General features: G+C 38.9%; 1 protein-coding gene across 3 annotated transcripts in view; it reads right to left on the reverse strand.

The window, feature by feature from the left end:
* The window catches only part of LOC122059441, a 38,857-nt gene extending 22,406 nt beyond the window's left edge, over window positions 1-16,451 (reverse strand). Inside the window, exons 1-7 of one of the 3 annotated variants that reach the window (XM_042622228.1) lie at window positions 15,602-16,451; window positions 14,311-15,457; window positions 13,492-14,224; window positions 10,059-10,551; window positions 6,090-6,241; window positions 2,595-6,014; window positions 2,250-2,465 (exon numbers count right to left, since the gene is read on the reverse strand). In XM_042622228.1, coding sequence (XP_042478162.1) covers window positions 2,250-2,465; window positions 2,595-6,014; window positions 6,090-6,241; window positions 10,059-10,551; window positions 13,492-14,224; window positions 14,311-15,457; window positions 15,602-15,689 — 6,249 coding nt within the window. In that variant the 5' untranslated portion in view covers window positions 15,690-16,451. Of the gene's footprint in view, window positions 1-2,249; window positions 2,466-2,594; window positions 6,015-6,089; window positions 6,242-10,058; window positions 10,552-13,491; window positions 14,225-14,310; window positions 15,461-15,601 lie in introns of all 3 variants that reach the window. The other 2 variants (XM_042622227.1, XM_042622226.1) reach the window with 2 other exon arrangements.

The raw sequence follows: 16,451 nt of genomic DNA on the forward strand, positions 1-16,451 counted from the left end.
AACTAAGGAACATGTAAAACAGAGGAAATGGACAATAAGGGAGAGCTTTTGATGGTACCCATCCTAGCAATAGGAGATAGAGAACCATCAGCTACTCGAACGTTAGTTTCACCTGAGGATGGATAATATGTAGAACAAGAATTGGGTGACCCAGTCATGTGATTTGTAGCCTAGAACCAATTATCTAAGTTCGGGAACAAGGATTTTACATTTATGAGATAGTTACAAACCTTCGATTCTTAGTGCGATAATCTCAATTTAGTGTTTATGCATGATACATGTTATATATAGCTTTTTTTTTAAACAACTTTTTATGCAAAAGTGTATAAGAAAGTGTTTCCTATCCATTTATATGTACATCTTTAGTGTATCTTAGCGTATCTCCGATACGATACGATACACTCTGATACATATCTTAATTTTGGCCAACCGATACCGATACTTTAATCCTTAGCCACAAGCATTGGCTGCCCTCCCATGGAGCTTCCAACAGGTCTCCCTAGTGTGCCTCTCCGTACCACAGTAGTCACACTTGACAACTGACTAATCTATTCAATTGTAGAGAGCATTGTTCCTTGCAACATCACCAACAGGCTGAGAAATTGGACCATGTGCAATGTGTAAGGTTGAGCGTTCCTGTGGGACAGGCTGGAGCATAACAGTACGATGACTTTCTTCAGCCTGAATTAGTGAATAAGCCTGCTCAAGAGTAGGAAAGGGATCATGATTAAGCACATGAACCTGAATTTGATCATACTCCACATTCAAGCTAACCAGGAAACCATAGACTCGTGGCATCTCACGCTTCCTGAACCCTACAACACAGTAGCACATGCAGGCTGATAGGTCTCATAATAGTCAAGTTCATGCCAAATACCACGAAGTTCAAAATAATATTGGGACACAGGTAGCCCCAAAAAGCTTCTTGTTCAACTCAAGGCACTGAGTAGTATTCCCCACCTGGGAATAGGTTTTTTTAGCCGCTTTCCAAAATAAGAGCAGTAGTATCTAGTAGCAGGTAACCCCTAGCGATAGAGGGGGTCATCGAATTGATGAGATAGGATATCACCAAGCAGTTGGCAGCATCCCATTTGTCCTGAAGAGCACCAAGTGTAGATGGGCGAGCATTAGCACCTGTAAGATAGCCAGAATAACCATGGCCAACTGATAGACAAGAAGCAAAATCTAGACCACATCAGATAATTGCTCCCATCTAACTTGATGGAGCTAGTAGGGAATGAAGGGTAGTCCTATTAGAACCACGACTCCCCCCATCCAAGGGAACTGATGTACTAGAATCTTCAGACGCCATATGTGCTGGTCCTAGGAGCAATCACAAGTTACGACTGGTGTCCAGATCTCTCTTCATAGAGATATGGGTAGAAGAAGTAGGGTTGGAACCGCAAAGAAGACCCCTGGTGGAAAGAAACTCACCACCGAGGGTAACAACCAAAAGGGAACCAAAAGAAGAAAAGAAGAAACTTGCGAGAAAAAAAGGGTCACGCAAGCTGCCTATGAAGAGAGGAGGCGCAAGGCAATAGAAAGGAGGATAGAAGAGGTCGCAAGAAGGTGGGAAGGCGAGAGGGAGACGGCGCTAGCAACGATTTGGTGTGCAGCATAGAAGGCAGGGATGGTGGAGGGAGAAAGAGAAGCAGCAGCGGCAGCGGCAGTGAGGAAGATGAGAGGCTTACGGTTTTGGTAAAGGGAATCTTACCCACTCTGATACCAAGTTGATTTGGGAATTGTGAGTTGTGTCAACTAACACCAAGCCCACATCTACTTATAATAGTTGGATTAGGGTTTTACAAGATTGAAAAGACCATTATGCCCTCAAATAACAAATAAGGACAAATGTGCCCATAAAGCCCATATTACAACAGTTAACTGTAACCATCAAAGACCATTTTAATCCTATGTGATTCAATACAATTTCCAAAACTTTTTATATTGCATGCCCAGTATTAGCTTCATAAGAGTTTTATTTAAAGAGGGATTTGCAGAATCAAGAGTAATCACGCTTTTGGTTCCCACCAATTCCAAATCAGGCATAATAGCATAAAGTCTTACAAAGTTATTAACAGAGAATATCAACCATCCTGATTCAATCTGGTTAATTTCTCTCAACCACTATACATTCTCAATGAAGAAACCAATAATGAAGAAAACACCAGAAAATGTATCAAAGAGTAAAACATCATATTTTCATGAAAAATTTTATAACCAACATGTGTGATGAAAGACAGTTTTACCTCCAAAGCATTCTTGAAACTTCCAAGGACCTCATAGCCCATTTTCCTCATCCCTTCATCAGGAGAAGATACGCTAACAAATGCTATCCCCAGCAAGCCTAGAGCTGCAAACTCCATGGGTTCAATGTAACCCATTGACAGAGCATGGATTGAGAAGCGCAAGATAAAAACAGGATCATATCGCAGTATCCTTTCAGCACTTGTAGATGGCATCTGCTGGCAATATCATCAACAGTTTAACTTATGTGAATGAACTAGAGGAAAAATTATGAAAATCAATGAAATATTATGATACCTCGATGGAAAAGAGACTCATAGACTTCAAAGCTTAAAAGCAAAAAATACCTCAAGCGTGTCCATGAGATTATCCTGTCGAAACTTCTCCATGTCTGAAGGTCCACTACATGCAATCCTATCAAAGGGAAAATATAGAATCGTCTTTACAGATAATTTAGGGTCAATAGGGAGGTTCTCCCTAAATTGCCTTCTGCGCCGATCTTTGACAGTCTCACAATCAATAACATTATTTGTCGACAGAATTTTTTCCAGACTCTGTTCGCTTCTAATTTTTAAAGCAGAACTTCCCCACAAGAAATCCATTTCAACAATGCTTCCACAATCTGATCCTTCAATAGATTCAATTTCAATCATGAGATTGAATATTTCCAAGTCAACTTCACTGAGAGTGGCCCTGTAACAAGATAAAAGCAAAGAAAGCAGTTCTCTGGACTTCATGCCAAAATCTTTTCCAGAATCAAGACTATCTTGGTGACCCTTCAGATGATACAGAACTCGGAGTAACTTAATTACGGCCAACTTTTTCTGGTATGAAGCAGATGTGTCAACACCACTCTTACCATCTGCTCCACTTTTAGAAGGAAAAAAGAATGATTTCAGAATGCTAGATATAGGTCTCAGTAAAGTTCCAGAAGATGAAAGACCAGAAGAATCAGAGCTTAAGTCACTCCAAAGGATTGTAGGGACAAATTGAGAATGTGCAAGCAACAACTCAAAAGCCACAGCACATGGTAATTTCCCTCCAGATAGCAAAGTAAGAACACCACAGAGCACATTCATAGTTGCAGGATCTTCAAGCCTATGAAGAAGACATAATCTGGTGAACTTTTCTAAAAAGGGAAGAGAATGCATTTGGATAAGATTGCTCTGCATCCTTTCAGTGAATTGAAATATGCTTCTCAAAACAAAAGCTTCTAAGAACTTGATCAACTGTAAACCCTCAGTACCTTTTGAGGTTTCAGAATTGTTAATGATTCTAACAATCCTATGCCATGTATTCACCAAAACATTCAGAAACCTTAGTCTCTGCCTGTCTTCTTTCTTAGATCCTCTTCCCAAAGGTGACTCCTTCAGATCCCCATCTGCCTTTGTTGGCAGAGACTGAATTACATTGTCCTCAGGAAATAACAGTATCCTTGAAAAAGATATCTTTGCAACAATTCTGTTTATTAAGTTCAATAATTGGTTAAGGGAACATATATTGATCTCACTAGTATCACATTCTAGTAAATCATCATGAGGACCAGAATGCAGATAACTAGAATCAATCCTTATTGAATCCCTATTAAAAGAGAAGTAGTACTGCAACATAAGAATTGCTTTCCCAAGTAGACTTCCATTTACAAGATTAAGAAGCTCTTCGGAAGAGGAAGGTAACAAATCATCATATCCTTCAATGAAAATGTGCTGAGACACATAGCTCTTCCAATTCAAGAAACCGGCCAAGAGAATTCTTGAATAAAATGATGTTATACTTTCAAACTGTTTGATGTGATGCTTCCCAAATTTTACGAGGCTGGAGTTCAAGTATGAGAAAACAGTAGGTAAAAACAACAGAAATTCCTCATCTGAAAGAGCAGTGTTGCAGCACATTTCTGTTGGACAGCCGGCTACTGACAAATCTTTACTCATAATACAAAAAAAAATCTGACCAAAGTGGGATAAATGCAGAGGGCATACTTCAGTGAGTAGAAACAATAATTTCGCTCTGGTTTTGTTAGTCCTATGAATGCAATGAGAAAGCAGTGCTAAAGGACTGCTTGTAACCACCCTCGACAATTCCATGGTTAACGGCAGCATAGAACTTTGAGGTTGCATGTGTTTCTGTCTATACACAGCATTTACAGCTTTTAACAAACATAAATCTGCACAATCTAATCTGATAGAGGTGGCAAATTCAGCAACCCTATAGTAAATTTTCTCAAGAAGAGCAACATCAAAATTTCTTCCCTCTACATCCCAAAACCAATGGGATGTTATCACCTTCGTGTTTGGTTGGTACAAGCAACTGGATAGCATGTCAAAGGCACAAGCAGCAATATAAATTCCAACGGAGAGGGCTGAAACCTTGAAAAACTCCCCAACTGTTGGGTCATCCCAATCGACTTTACTGAATATCCACTCCACAAGTTCAAACAACTGAAAAGGGGATATGAAACGACTCAGGGCATGAAAAATGTAAAAGGTTGGGACAAGATGCATCAGATTTTTAGCACTAACACACAGATCAAACTTTTCCTTAAATCCTAGATACAATCTCAAAAACAACACTTCAAAAGCCTTAACAACCCATTTCTTGGAAGTATCATGAACTTCAGGCACAAAATTCTGGCCATTGCATGAAGAAAGGTACTCACAAACTGTTGTTAAGATATTCAAAATGTGATGGTCCAAGGGATGAATCCTCTGCTTTGAAAAACTAAGAAAATCACCTAAACTGTCCCCAAAGATTTCACTCGCAAGTTCCTCAGTATAACACAATGGTCTTGACAAGGATGTAACCACAACAGGATGATGAAAGATGATTTCAACCACTTCAGGAATATATGGAGCAAAGATAGATCTCGAACTAGCAGTTGAACTATCTATATAAGGTTTCACAACCAAAAGTTGTTGCAACACATTCTTGATGAGGATAAAGCAAGTTTCCAAGAGCTGTTCCAGTTTACCTGATGATTCAGTTCTGAGGGATGATTGTATCTGATGGACCCAGAACAGTACAAGGCGCAATGAGGCAATGGAATCATCAAGTGATCCTTCAGATAGTTTAGCAAGAAGCAAGTCAAGTTCTTTGGTTGGATCTGACAAATCAGAACTGCCAATGGTTACAATTGCTGGAAATAATGCATAGAAAGATGCCTGCTTCAGAAAGAAACTGAATGCCACTGAAATAGACTCCATTGAATCAAAGTCCAGGCTACAAAGTAGTTCTCCAGCAGAAGAGAATTGTGTGATATTATTGGAGCCACCAGTCCTCGTTGCCCCAACCATTTCCAAACCAGAAAAGAGCATATGTGGCCACCGTTTAGCAACATCCACAATAAAGTATGGTTCCAGGAAAACTTTAGTCAATAGAAAAGGCAAAGGTGCTCCAAGAAGGTGCTGTGAAACAGTTAAAACCGAAGGAAAGTATTCAAGTATCTCATCACATGTTGCACAAATTATGGATGCAGAAAAAGCTATTGCTACTTCAACTAATCCCTCACCACTGGCACTTTTTATGATCTTTTTCACTTCCCCAAGTGTTTTGACCAAAGAACCACCACCTGTATCCATTGTTTTCTGACCTACTGAACACATCTTATTACAAGCTTCTTTACGTGAGATACTCTGTGCAAAGAGAAATAAATTCCTTAATGGCCTCCACTCACAAGGAAATTTCCTTGAATCGCCATCAATTGAAACAGAACCCTCAAATCTTTCAGTTAAAACAAATTCAATCACTGCAGATAACAATCCTCCCTCCACCTGGAAAAAAATCAGTTTCTAAATCACATTACGTACCCAAGAGAGGACACTAAAGAAGGTAAATGAAATGCTTACCTGGGTCTGTAAGAGAAAACTTAAGGTATTGCACACATACGTAGAAATCATTGTTTTCTCAGATAACTTGAAAGTCTTAGAGTCAGCATCCAGCAACCTTAGGCACTTCTGTAAGACACAGATGACGAGGGGACTGAAATCAGGAGAAATATCTGCACGGAGAATGGCGGACATCAAAACGTAGATCATACATTTCGGAGTTATGCTAAAAAGTAGAGAATGTAATTAATTTCCAGAATTATGAATAAAACCAGCAATTAACCCCAAAACATTTTCCAAAACATGCCTCTTTAAAAAAAAAAACATAGAATTGATGAGAATAAAGCAAGTTTCCAAATATGTATTGAAATCCATTTACACAATCTCAAGTAGCTAGAGAAAGATAACAAAATTTTAGAGCTTATCAGAATGCAGTGAACTATGGAATTTTCTACTGCTCAACTTTACTCATGTGAAGGTACTTGTGCTCTTACATTGATATTTTTGTATAACGTAGCTTAAAGGTAGAGGAATTTCACTAATCACTGCCTCTGTAACATTTACAGATAGTGTTGGCGAAGATTGCAGGCTGGTTTCCCTTTTTTTCATTTTTCTTTTTCTCCGGCTTCTTTCTTGGGACTCAAAGTTTCACCTACTACCCAAGCAGAGCAAACTTTCCACGCAGGGCAGTCAAAATCAAGGTTTGATTAGATGAAGAGAATATCAACGTTTCCTTTTGATTTTGGACAAGTTAAAAACCTAATACATTTTATAAACTTTACGAAGCAATATGTGATACGATTTCATTTTTATTTTAACAATAACGAAAATTGATGGAAACCCAAACTTTAAAACATCTCTAAATGCAGAATTTGCTTGTTCATCTTTCCAGACAACCTACCAAACTCTGGTCCTCACTCTGTCTACGTATCACTTTTGAAGTCCTCCCATGTAACTTTGTTATCCATTTATTATCCTTTTTTCTTTTATATCTTATAGATCTGAGCTGAAATTCCTTTAAGCTTCCAAGTTCATGCAAATTCATCTTTGCTTTGGACTTCTCTCTCATCATTTGCAGAAATATAACAAAATTTGCTAATTATTAGAAACAATCAGCCTTAAAAACAATAGAACTAATCCACCTTTCTTTCAGGTGATCTGGCTAGTTCAACAGTTATGTTATTTTCTCAAATCAATGGTAATATTTTGTTAAAAATGACAGACAGTTCACCATATCTTTCGAATATAAAAAGGGCATTAGATGGGAAGAACTTCTTTCACTTTTTCCATGCATTGTACTGGGAGATTCTCTTAGTGACAAGTAACCAAATCAGATGACATTAATTTGATTAGTGTCAGGTTGGAAGGGAAGGTGAAAATAGCCCAGCTCCAATTTACTGGTGACATCACTATTTTTCATGAGGCACAAGACAACACCATCAAGAATCTCCAGTGCTTCTCTACCCCAAAAAAGAAGTAAAAACAATCCTCAATGCAAAAGAACCAGCATAAAAAGAAGTCTGGCATGTATTTATCTAGATAAAGAGGAAACTGCTCTCTTCGATCTTATTCTTGGAAATCAATAGGAGATATGACCTCTCAAGTATCTAGAATGCCCGAGCCGCAACACTAGGATCATTGAGTGAAGCAATCAGCTTATGGAGAATTTCCAAGAAATTCTCCATAATAGGAGATATGACCTCTCTTTGATCTTATTCTTGGAAATCAATAGGAGGTATGACCTCTCAAGTATCTAGAATGCCCCTGGGTGGCAATACTAGGATCATTGAGTGAAGCGATCAGCTTATGGAGAATTTCTCAAAGAAGCTGGTGGCAAGGAAGAGGATCCACAATCCATTGGTGGGGCAAATTAACCTAATCAAACCACTTCTATCACCCTGTTAACTAATATATTTCTTGTTAGAACTCAAGTCTTACCAAGGTTATAAATTATTGGGTCATGCTATGGGGCACTGATGAGAGGACATTTACTAAACCTTACCTGGCATCAAATATCTGCCAAGTAGGAGCTCCACTGGGGCCCAAATCTTGTGGACAGGTTGGTTCAAGGTCCCCTGACCACATGCAACTTTCAGCCAATTCAAGTTGGCCAGGAGGCAAAACAAACCATTAAAAAAACCAAGGACTAGGAAGAGGGTGCACAGAACTATTAGAGGGTGTATAGCGTCTATTGGGGTAATGTCATTACGTGGAAGAGTAAAAGATTGAATTTCAGGCAAAATTTTGAAAAGCGGACAATCTGGACACCTACATGGGTGACCCATATTTTTTTCCCTAAATTATTTCGTGATAATTCAAATACCAAAAGGCCAATGGTCATATATTGGAGGACTTAGGTGAAGAATCTTCTTACTATCCCCCCCCCCCGCTTTTTTTTTCTTTTCCAACTCTGATCAGCAATCAAAGAGATTTTCGTTAATATCAATATCAATAAAATAAAGATATATAAATGGAGTCTTCTACAACTTTCTACCTTACGTACCAAAAATACAGTCGATATGGTAATCAACTGCCTAAGGTAGGCACCAGTTGCTGCAAAGATCTTCCCTACTCATGCCTCCAACTTCCTTAGTCAAACATGTCCATTCCAATATAAAATACACGTCATGAGCCAATAATATATTTGTGAAAAAGAATCATCTCTCTCTTCCCACAGTCATAATGAAATAGTGTAAGGTACCAAGATCAACACTGCTTTCTCTTCTTCTCTTTTTCTCTTCTTTTGTTCCCCTCTCCTTTCAGGTTTTCCAACCCCTCTCTGAATGGCCAAGTCCCCCTTTTATAGGCAATAATAAACTTAGGCCCAAAAAATCACGTTTTGACAGTTTTCAACATCTAAACGGCATGTGTCAAAACCTACAGAGGTTTGGTTGACAACTGTGGTTTGTGCATAGTAAGCTACTGGTAGTAGTTTTTTTTTCTTCTTCATTTTTTTTTTTTTTTTTTTTTTTGGGGGTGGGGGGGGGTTGTGTGCGGGCATATAGACATTACGAATGTTTCTTGAGGCTTACAAGTATCTTGTTTGTTTGCCTTTGTGGATGTATTCTTTTTGCAACTTTTGCATATTTTACGGGAACCAGCCCTGCTTTTCTTCTTCTTTGCTTATCCAAAAAGGAGCTACTCCTTTACATTTATTGCGAATTTGCAATCCACCCCTGGTTTTGTTTGATAAATTTTATTTACTTACTAAGAAAACAAGGACTACAAATCTATAAGCTAATAAAACTAATCAACTTATATAAGCTGAATGGATACCCTAAATTACCATTTTTTTAATTATTATGCAGATATCTTAAACTCAGATTAAAAAATATTCTATCTGCATTTTTTTCTGAATATATCATTTTTATGTAGACACCAATCAACAATATAATATTTGCAGTATTGATTTCATATTTTAAATTACTGAAGCATTATGAGAAGTGCCGGTTATGGTTATCTATCATATGTGTTTCCATGTGTATGCTAACATTTTCTGTGGTTCCATGCATATACATAATGTGTCTAACTGTCTATTAAAGATTAATTTTAAAATTACTGAGCATGCTACCTACATTTTTTTCTTAGCCTGTCATGCCTCACAGCAGACCTGATCGTTTAATCAGTGGGCCATCTCTCAGATGGAGAATAGCCAAAATATCAGCCTAACAAGAGCTTCCTAAGTATCCAAAAGATGGACCCTCTTCCAGGCCCCTAATCATATATTAATCAAGAGATGTTAGAGATCAAGATACTCCAACCAGTTTCCGTACACATTTCACCATCCTCACCAAAGTTTTGGCTATAGATTGGACAGCTAAAACTTGAAGGGCTTAAGTGACCCTAAATAAAGCATGAGACAGACAACCTCTGTCCTGCTAGAATGCCATGTATGGCTGCAAATAGGAATTAAAATGGAAACCAAATTCTAGTAGCTAAAACTACATCAGTACAGTAAAAATGAATATGAATTTACAAACTTGTAATTACCTTCAAAACCTTTTAAATTGGAGATAAGAGAACGCATAAGATCCAAATACTTGTACAAGTTATTTCCAATGGTAGACACAGCATCACATAGGAATGGAACAACAACTGCAGACAAGTCCCGAAAAACTTCAACCTCCTGAGTTCCCCAAGATGTATTTCTAGTGTAACCTGGTAAAAATAGGAACCATGCATCAATCTCGCTTATGGATCTATCAAAAGCACCAGTGCTTAACATCGCTTCCCGTGCCAGGACACATGCCTGATCCTTTATGCCTCTTACTGGTGCAAACATCAACAGGTTAATGAATGGTTGTAGATGCCTGTACATCAATTCAGGCATTCTGGTGGAAACCTCATTCACAGGGGACCCGCCAATGTGTTCCACTAAGAGGTGGAGTAAGGATTGCTGCAGGATAATTGGTAAACCTAATGGATCACCAGGAAGAAGCTTAAAGAAATCAAATGATCTTTCCATTGCAATAGGCATTGTTCGCTGCAAGAGGAAAATTGGTCACTATTAAGAAAATATAACTAGTACAAATATAAAATGATATCACAATTTGTTGCCTATGTATTGTAAAATACAACCACCACCACCCAACACCCACAAAAAAAAAAAAAAAAAAAAAAGGAAAGAAGAAGAAGAAAAAGCTAACATGGTCAGAGATATTGAACAACAGGACTTTTTTTAGTGTCGGAGGAATACAGGAAAGATAAATTTATTAAGAAGAGAATACTACCAGCAAAACACAACAAGAAGCAATTAACCAGAAACATATATATATATATATATATATGAAGAAATAGACTACCCAAAAATGATAAAAGACCTAAAAGCCCCATCTGGCTAGCACATGTGCTAGGAAGTTCATCAAACTAGGCTTTCACAATAATAAGGAGCTTCTGGAAGATGCTATGAATTGATCCCTCCCGATTAAATGGGGACATTTCCAAGAATCCCATCAACCTTATGCATCCAACCAATAATATCAGTAAAGTCACCCACCACCAGAAGATGTCTAAAAGCTCTACTGAGAGGAAAATCATGGCCATAAGAAAGAGAAAAGAACTCATCCATTCAAGGATTTCTCCTCACCTACTAGGACAGTAAACAAAATTACTGAATGATGCAGGACCATCCTCCTCAGACAAAGTAGTTCATTTGCATGTGACTCAAAGCATTCAAGATCTTATTGTTCCAGAAAAAGATCATGTCCTGCCTTCCAAGAACTGACCAAAATCCGTAAGTTCCCCTATATAAGCATAAGAATAACACTTGAGATTGTCAACTAGCTACAGTTTTCTACTTTCAGCTGTAGACAGAGTTTCTAGTTTTTGAAGTGGTTCAAATCTATATAGGGGGGCTGGAACATGGGATGCCCTGTAGTTGAGCTTCAACTATCTTGGCCTGGCAGTAGGGGCGAAACCTAAATCCTTGACCATTAGAAATCCTGTAATCGAAAAGATCACTATGAAACTTAAAGCTTGGGGTAAATACATTTATTTATGGGGTAGAATAACCTTAGAATGTTGTTAATTTGAAGGGCAAAAACTCATTAATTTTCAGCATATTATGATAGGTTTTGTTTGTGATTCTATTGCATATTGAAGCCTCTGAATCAGTTTTATTGAAGAATACTGAGTTCTGGGCTTCCTGGTGTGTTGAACATTAAAATTTATCAAGTTATTGGTAGTCGGTGTTACTTAACACCACCAATAACTATATTAAGCCTTGTGCCAAATCCCACATCAGCAAAGTAGCATTGCCTCTAAAAAAAACCCATACCTAATATATTGAATTCCCATTCGACTACAATCAAGATTGAACTCAAAGAAGCCATGGAGAGGAGGATTAATATGGTCAAAAAGGGGGAAGATGATTGTCCACCACTATCAAACAACAGAAACAGACTGAAATACCTCAAAGAAGTGCAATGAATCATTCTAACAGACACCATGCCTTCAACCTCCTAAACAGGCCTCAGACAATCCTAAGAATATATGCAATTTTCTCCTCCCATAAGATCCAGAAAGAAGCAAAAAGGACAATCTCCAAAGAAAGTTTCCCTTTCAGCAATTGGGGAGCAATGCTAGAAGCATATTAGAGCGACTATGTCTTTAGGAATCACCCTATCTAGACCAAACAACAACAACATAGCCTTTCCCAACTAAATGGGGTTGGCCACATGGATCATTGCCCTCCAGTCTGCCCTATTCAAAGTCATCTATGAAACAGGCCTAAGTTAAGCATGTCCTTTGTCACTACTTCCGCTATGGTTATTTTAGGCCTACCCCTGGCTCTTTTTGTTCCTTCAATCTTAATCAAATCTCTCCTCCGTATTGAAGCATCCCAAGGCCTCCATTGAACATGGCCATGCCACCTCAAACAACTCTCTCGTAACCTAACTAGACCAAACAATTGAAGAAAGTGACAACAGGCTTTAACAGCATACTCAAACTGGATGAACAAAAGGCCAATGTTTTCCAAGATCCAAAAATAAGGCACACACCAAAAAGAAGATATAATAGTACTCCCCTCTCTTTTGGTGGATATCACATATTTATCTTCTTTCTCAAGGTCTCTCAACCAAAAGCCACACATTTGAAAGGGATCAATATTTTCTACAGGATTTTGTGTGGCAATGTTTCTATCCCACCTGTACTGATCCAAGTTGCATATCACAAAAGACTTGAAACCTTAAGGCCAGTGCTGATGGGCACCATAAAAAAAGGCATCACTAAGACATCTAAACAAGAGATCCACATCTTGAATTTCTGAGTCCACAAAGCCACACTTAAAGTGCAAATCCTGATCTGTATCAGTCCAAAGTGCTCATGATAACACAACCAGAAATGGAAACACAAAAGCCCCTTAAGAATAGACACAGATCCGAACAAAGGTTTTCCCAAAAGAAATGCATCCTTCCTATATGGGGATCACCCTTTCATTTGCCTATAGTGGAATAAACCAATATGTTTAAAAAAAAATATAACCAAAAAATTCAACAGATGACTTTCCTCATGATTAAATCCCACATTCATCCCCCCATTTTTCCGAAATTTACTTTTCAAATGAAGTCTTGCTAAGTAAGAGCAAACTGCAATAACATCAATATGAAGTTATTGATGTTACCTATGATAGAGTAAGGGGTGGAAAATCATCTTACCAAATCCTTATAAACCAATCATCACTAAGTGACTAAATAGACAGTGCTACAAGACTTTCTTTACTATAAATCTTCCCCGCCGTTGATTAAAAGAAGAAGTTATCATGCCAAAGCATCACATAAACAACCAATTATCCCAAGGTTACTGCTCCTTGTAAGTTTAAAGATAACAAGATGAAAGACAATACTCAGGCTGATCCATTAAAAGCAGAACTATGATGGATCATGGTTTTACTAATTGAAAAAACTTACGAAGTGAAACTTACAAGATATAGTGTTAACGCATCAAGCAATTTTGAGTGGAAGTATACGTCGACATCATTCAGTTCATCCCCAAGAATTGAGCACCCATTTAAACCCCATATTCCAAATATAACCTTTGTGGGATCCATTTCATCATCCAACTCCTCCACGGTAAAGGATCCTGTGATTTTTCCAGTCTCACCTAGTAAAGCAGTCTCAGAGTCAGTGCTTATCCCACTTATAAGGATATCAAAATCCCCAACCACCATATCAGATTTCAATTTCTTCACTTTATTCATATGATAAACATCAGGCAAGTCTTCAGATTGTCTTGCTCTCTTTAACCTTGTCTTGGAAGCTGTGGAATGGCTAGAACTCAAGGAAGAAAGCAACTTCAACAGCACTTGAGGATCAGGCAGCACAGCTCTAGCTTCATCTTGAATTTCTTGCTTGAGAGATACCCAACTCTGCAATGTTCGGTTACTGGAAGCACAGTCAGCAAGTAACCTAGCCAATGACTTCAGTGCCTCCAGAAGAAGTCTTAAAGATCCATGCTTTACAACAGCATCTGAGTGAAGTAGGCCCCTGTTGATAACCATGCGACTGAATGCACGGGGAACTACACATTTCAACATACACTGTACCTCCAAACTGTCTAGAGAAGGCGAATCTTGGGACTGGGAAGAAAGGGAACTAAAAGGATGACTAGTGACTGCTGAGGAAACCAGATCAGCTGCCAAGGATATGGCAGCAAACCTGCAAGTGATTAACAAAATAAATTCACATTAAGAGAGAAGAAAATATTGACAAATAGCATAAACTGTTCTAAATAGGAAACTGACCATGTAGATGATGCGCGAGGTTCAAGACTATATGGGAATTCATCCATGTATGCAGAACCCAATAATGGCCTACCAGTAACAATAGCCAGAAGTAGCTCTCTGTGACAAGTGATCTCTGTTGCCTTTAGCTTCTTCATGACATCCAATAGTCTCTTAAGATTACCCTTTAATGGATTTGTACCCACCTTAGAATCAGGCATTAAACCGTTGCAAGGATCAGTGCAAACCATAACTAGAACCTTGTGTGCAATATCAGCAGCAAGCCCACCAACCTGATTCCCTGAAATTATAATTAATTGTTCCAGAGTAACACTTCCAAAGAGAACGCTCCGAAGACCCGGAGGCACCAAGGACTCTGGGGTGAGCACTCTATCTCGCAATGTTGAGAGCACATAAACTACAGTGTCATCATCATCGCTGCCAAGACCACGTAGAACACCCGAATACATGTCCTTCTGCTGTAAGACCCACCTCAAAAGTCTTGGATTCCCAATCTCCAGAAATGACATTGAAAATTCAATAAATGATCGTCTTGTCGAATGCTTTGATTGCTTTCCCTTCTTCTCAACTTTCTTCTGTTGATATTCTGAGAGCTTAGGAAACCCTGGAAGCTTAAAATCAAAAATCTTAGCGACCTCAGAAGCTAAACCCACACCACGCCTAACAATCGCAGCCATTAGCAATAATGCTGCTTTTTGACGTTTTGCTTCCTTGCTGCTCAGCTCTGTGTGAATATCTTCCATCTTGTTTTCAATAATCAAACGAGCAAACTTGTCCAATCTCCGGCTTATAGTGATCCTCTCAATATCATCTGACTTATATTTTCCATCAGGGTGATCCAAAATGACTGATATTAATGACAGAACATACATCAGTCCAGGTTTCCCCTGCCGAAGTTTCCAAGCTTCCATGAGCTCTGAGCACAAGGGCGAAGCCTGCACATATTGATAAAGCATCTCACCACCAGAATCTCTTCTTAGCAGCCTACTGAATTCTTTTGAAGCTTCTGAGTATATCTTAGATTCCGTTGAGTGTATATTCCGCAAAAGCTCTCTCAATTTTACATCGTAAGATGTCTTAACTACCACCTTCAAGCTTTCTTTTCCCAGCACTTCACTATCGTCTACCTCTACTGTATTTGCATCTTCTTCTTTATTAAACACAAACAGGGATGTATGCAATATCGTCAGAAGAAAGAGAAAAATAAAATACTAGTTCACATTAAGAATCCCTTGTTGAAACACACAAATAATAATAGTTCCAGTGCAAGAAATTGAAAAGAAGAACTTACCCAGGTCGTCGTCTTCCATATTAAGAGGGAAATCAGCTTCTAACTTCTGAACAAGATCTTCTCTGTGGATTTCTTCGTCGTCTTCCATTCCGAATGCGCTTCCAACAATCACCTTCGAAACTTGAGGTCGCCTCCTCCCTTAGGAAGTTCACAGAGGTTACTCCAATCTCACTATCGATTGGCTTTTGTTTCTTAGGTTTTCAGGGTTCTATGACCGTTGGCCTCTTGGGTACACTTCAAACCAAGGTTTTAAAACTCGGAATCGGTATCGGTCACAGGAAAAACCGATACGATAAGGATCGCTATCGATAAGGATCGGAAATAATACAGTTTTCCCGGATCGGTCATGGTATCGGCTAGGATCGGTATTTTTTTTTTATTATTATTTTTTTAAATCCAAAAAAACCTGAACCCTCGTAGAACTTACAACGCCTGCGCTTCTTCTCTCGTCCGTTCCTCCTTTTTTCTTTTTCTTTTTTCCGTTCCTCCTAATTCTCTAGTTCTTGGGTTTTGGAACCCCCGATTTGAAGGCGGCGAGCACCTATCTCTTCCCCAACTTCCTCTTGGCCCACCGGGCAGTTCCGCCTCTGCTACTGCCTGGCCAACACGGCTATGGCACCCCCACACCACCCAAGCCGCTGGGTCAGGTCCATACTGACAGGAAGTGGTGCTCCTTCGTTTCCCTCTCAACACGTTCAAGTAAGGCTTGGGTCTCACCCTCACTGCCTCGCTACAGATAGGGCAAGGGAGATCTCACCCTCGCCGCCGCTGCAGTCGTCAATGACAAAGAAAAATTCTCAGTCGCAAACGAAAAGAAGAAGAAAAGTTTTTCGGGCAGAAGCAGGGGCAT

The sequence above is a fragment of the Macadamia integrifolia genome, chromosome 13 (genome assembly GCF_013358625.1).
Source record: "Macadamia integrifolia cultivar HAES 741 chromosome 13, SCU_Mint_v3, whole genome shotgun sequence".
In the NCBI taxonomy this organism is placed as follows: Eukaryota; Viridiplantae; Streptophyta; class Magnoliopsida; order Proteales; family Proteaceae; genus Macadamia; species Macadamia integrifolia.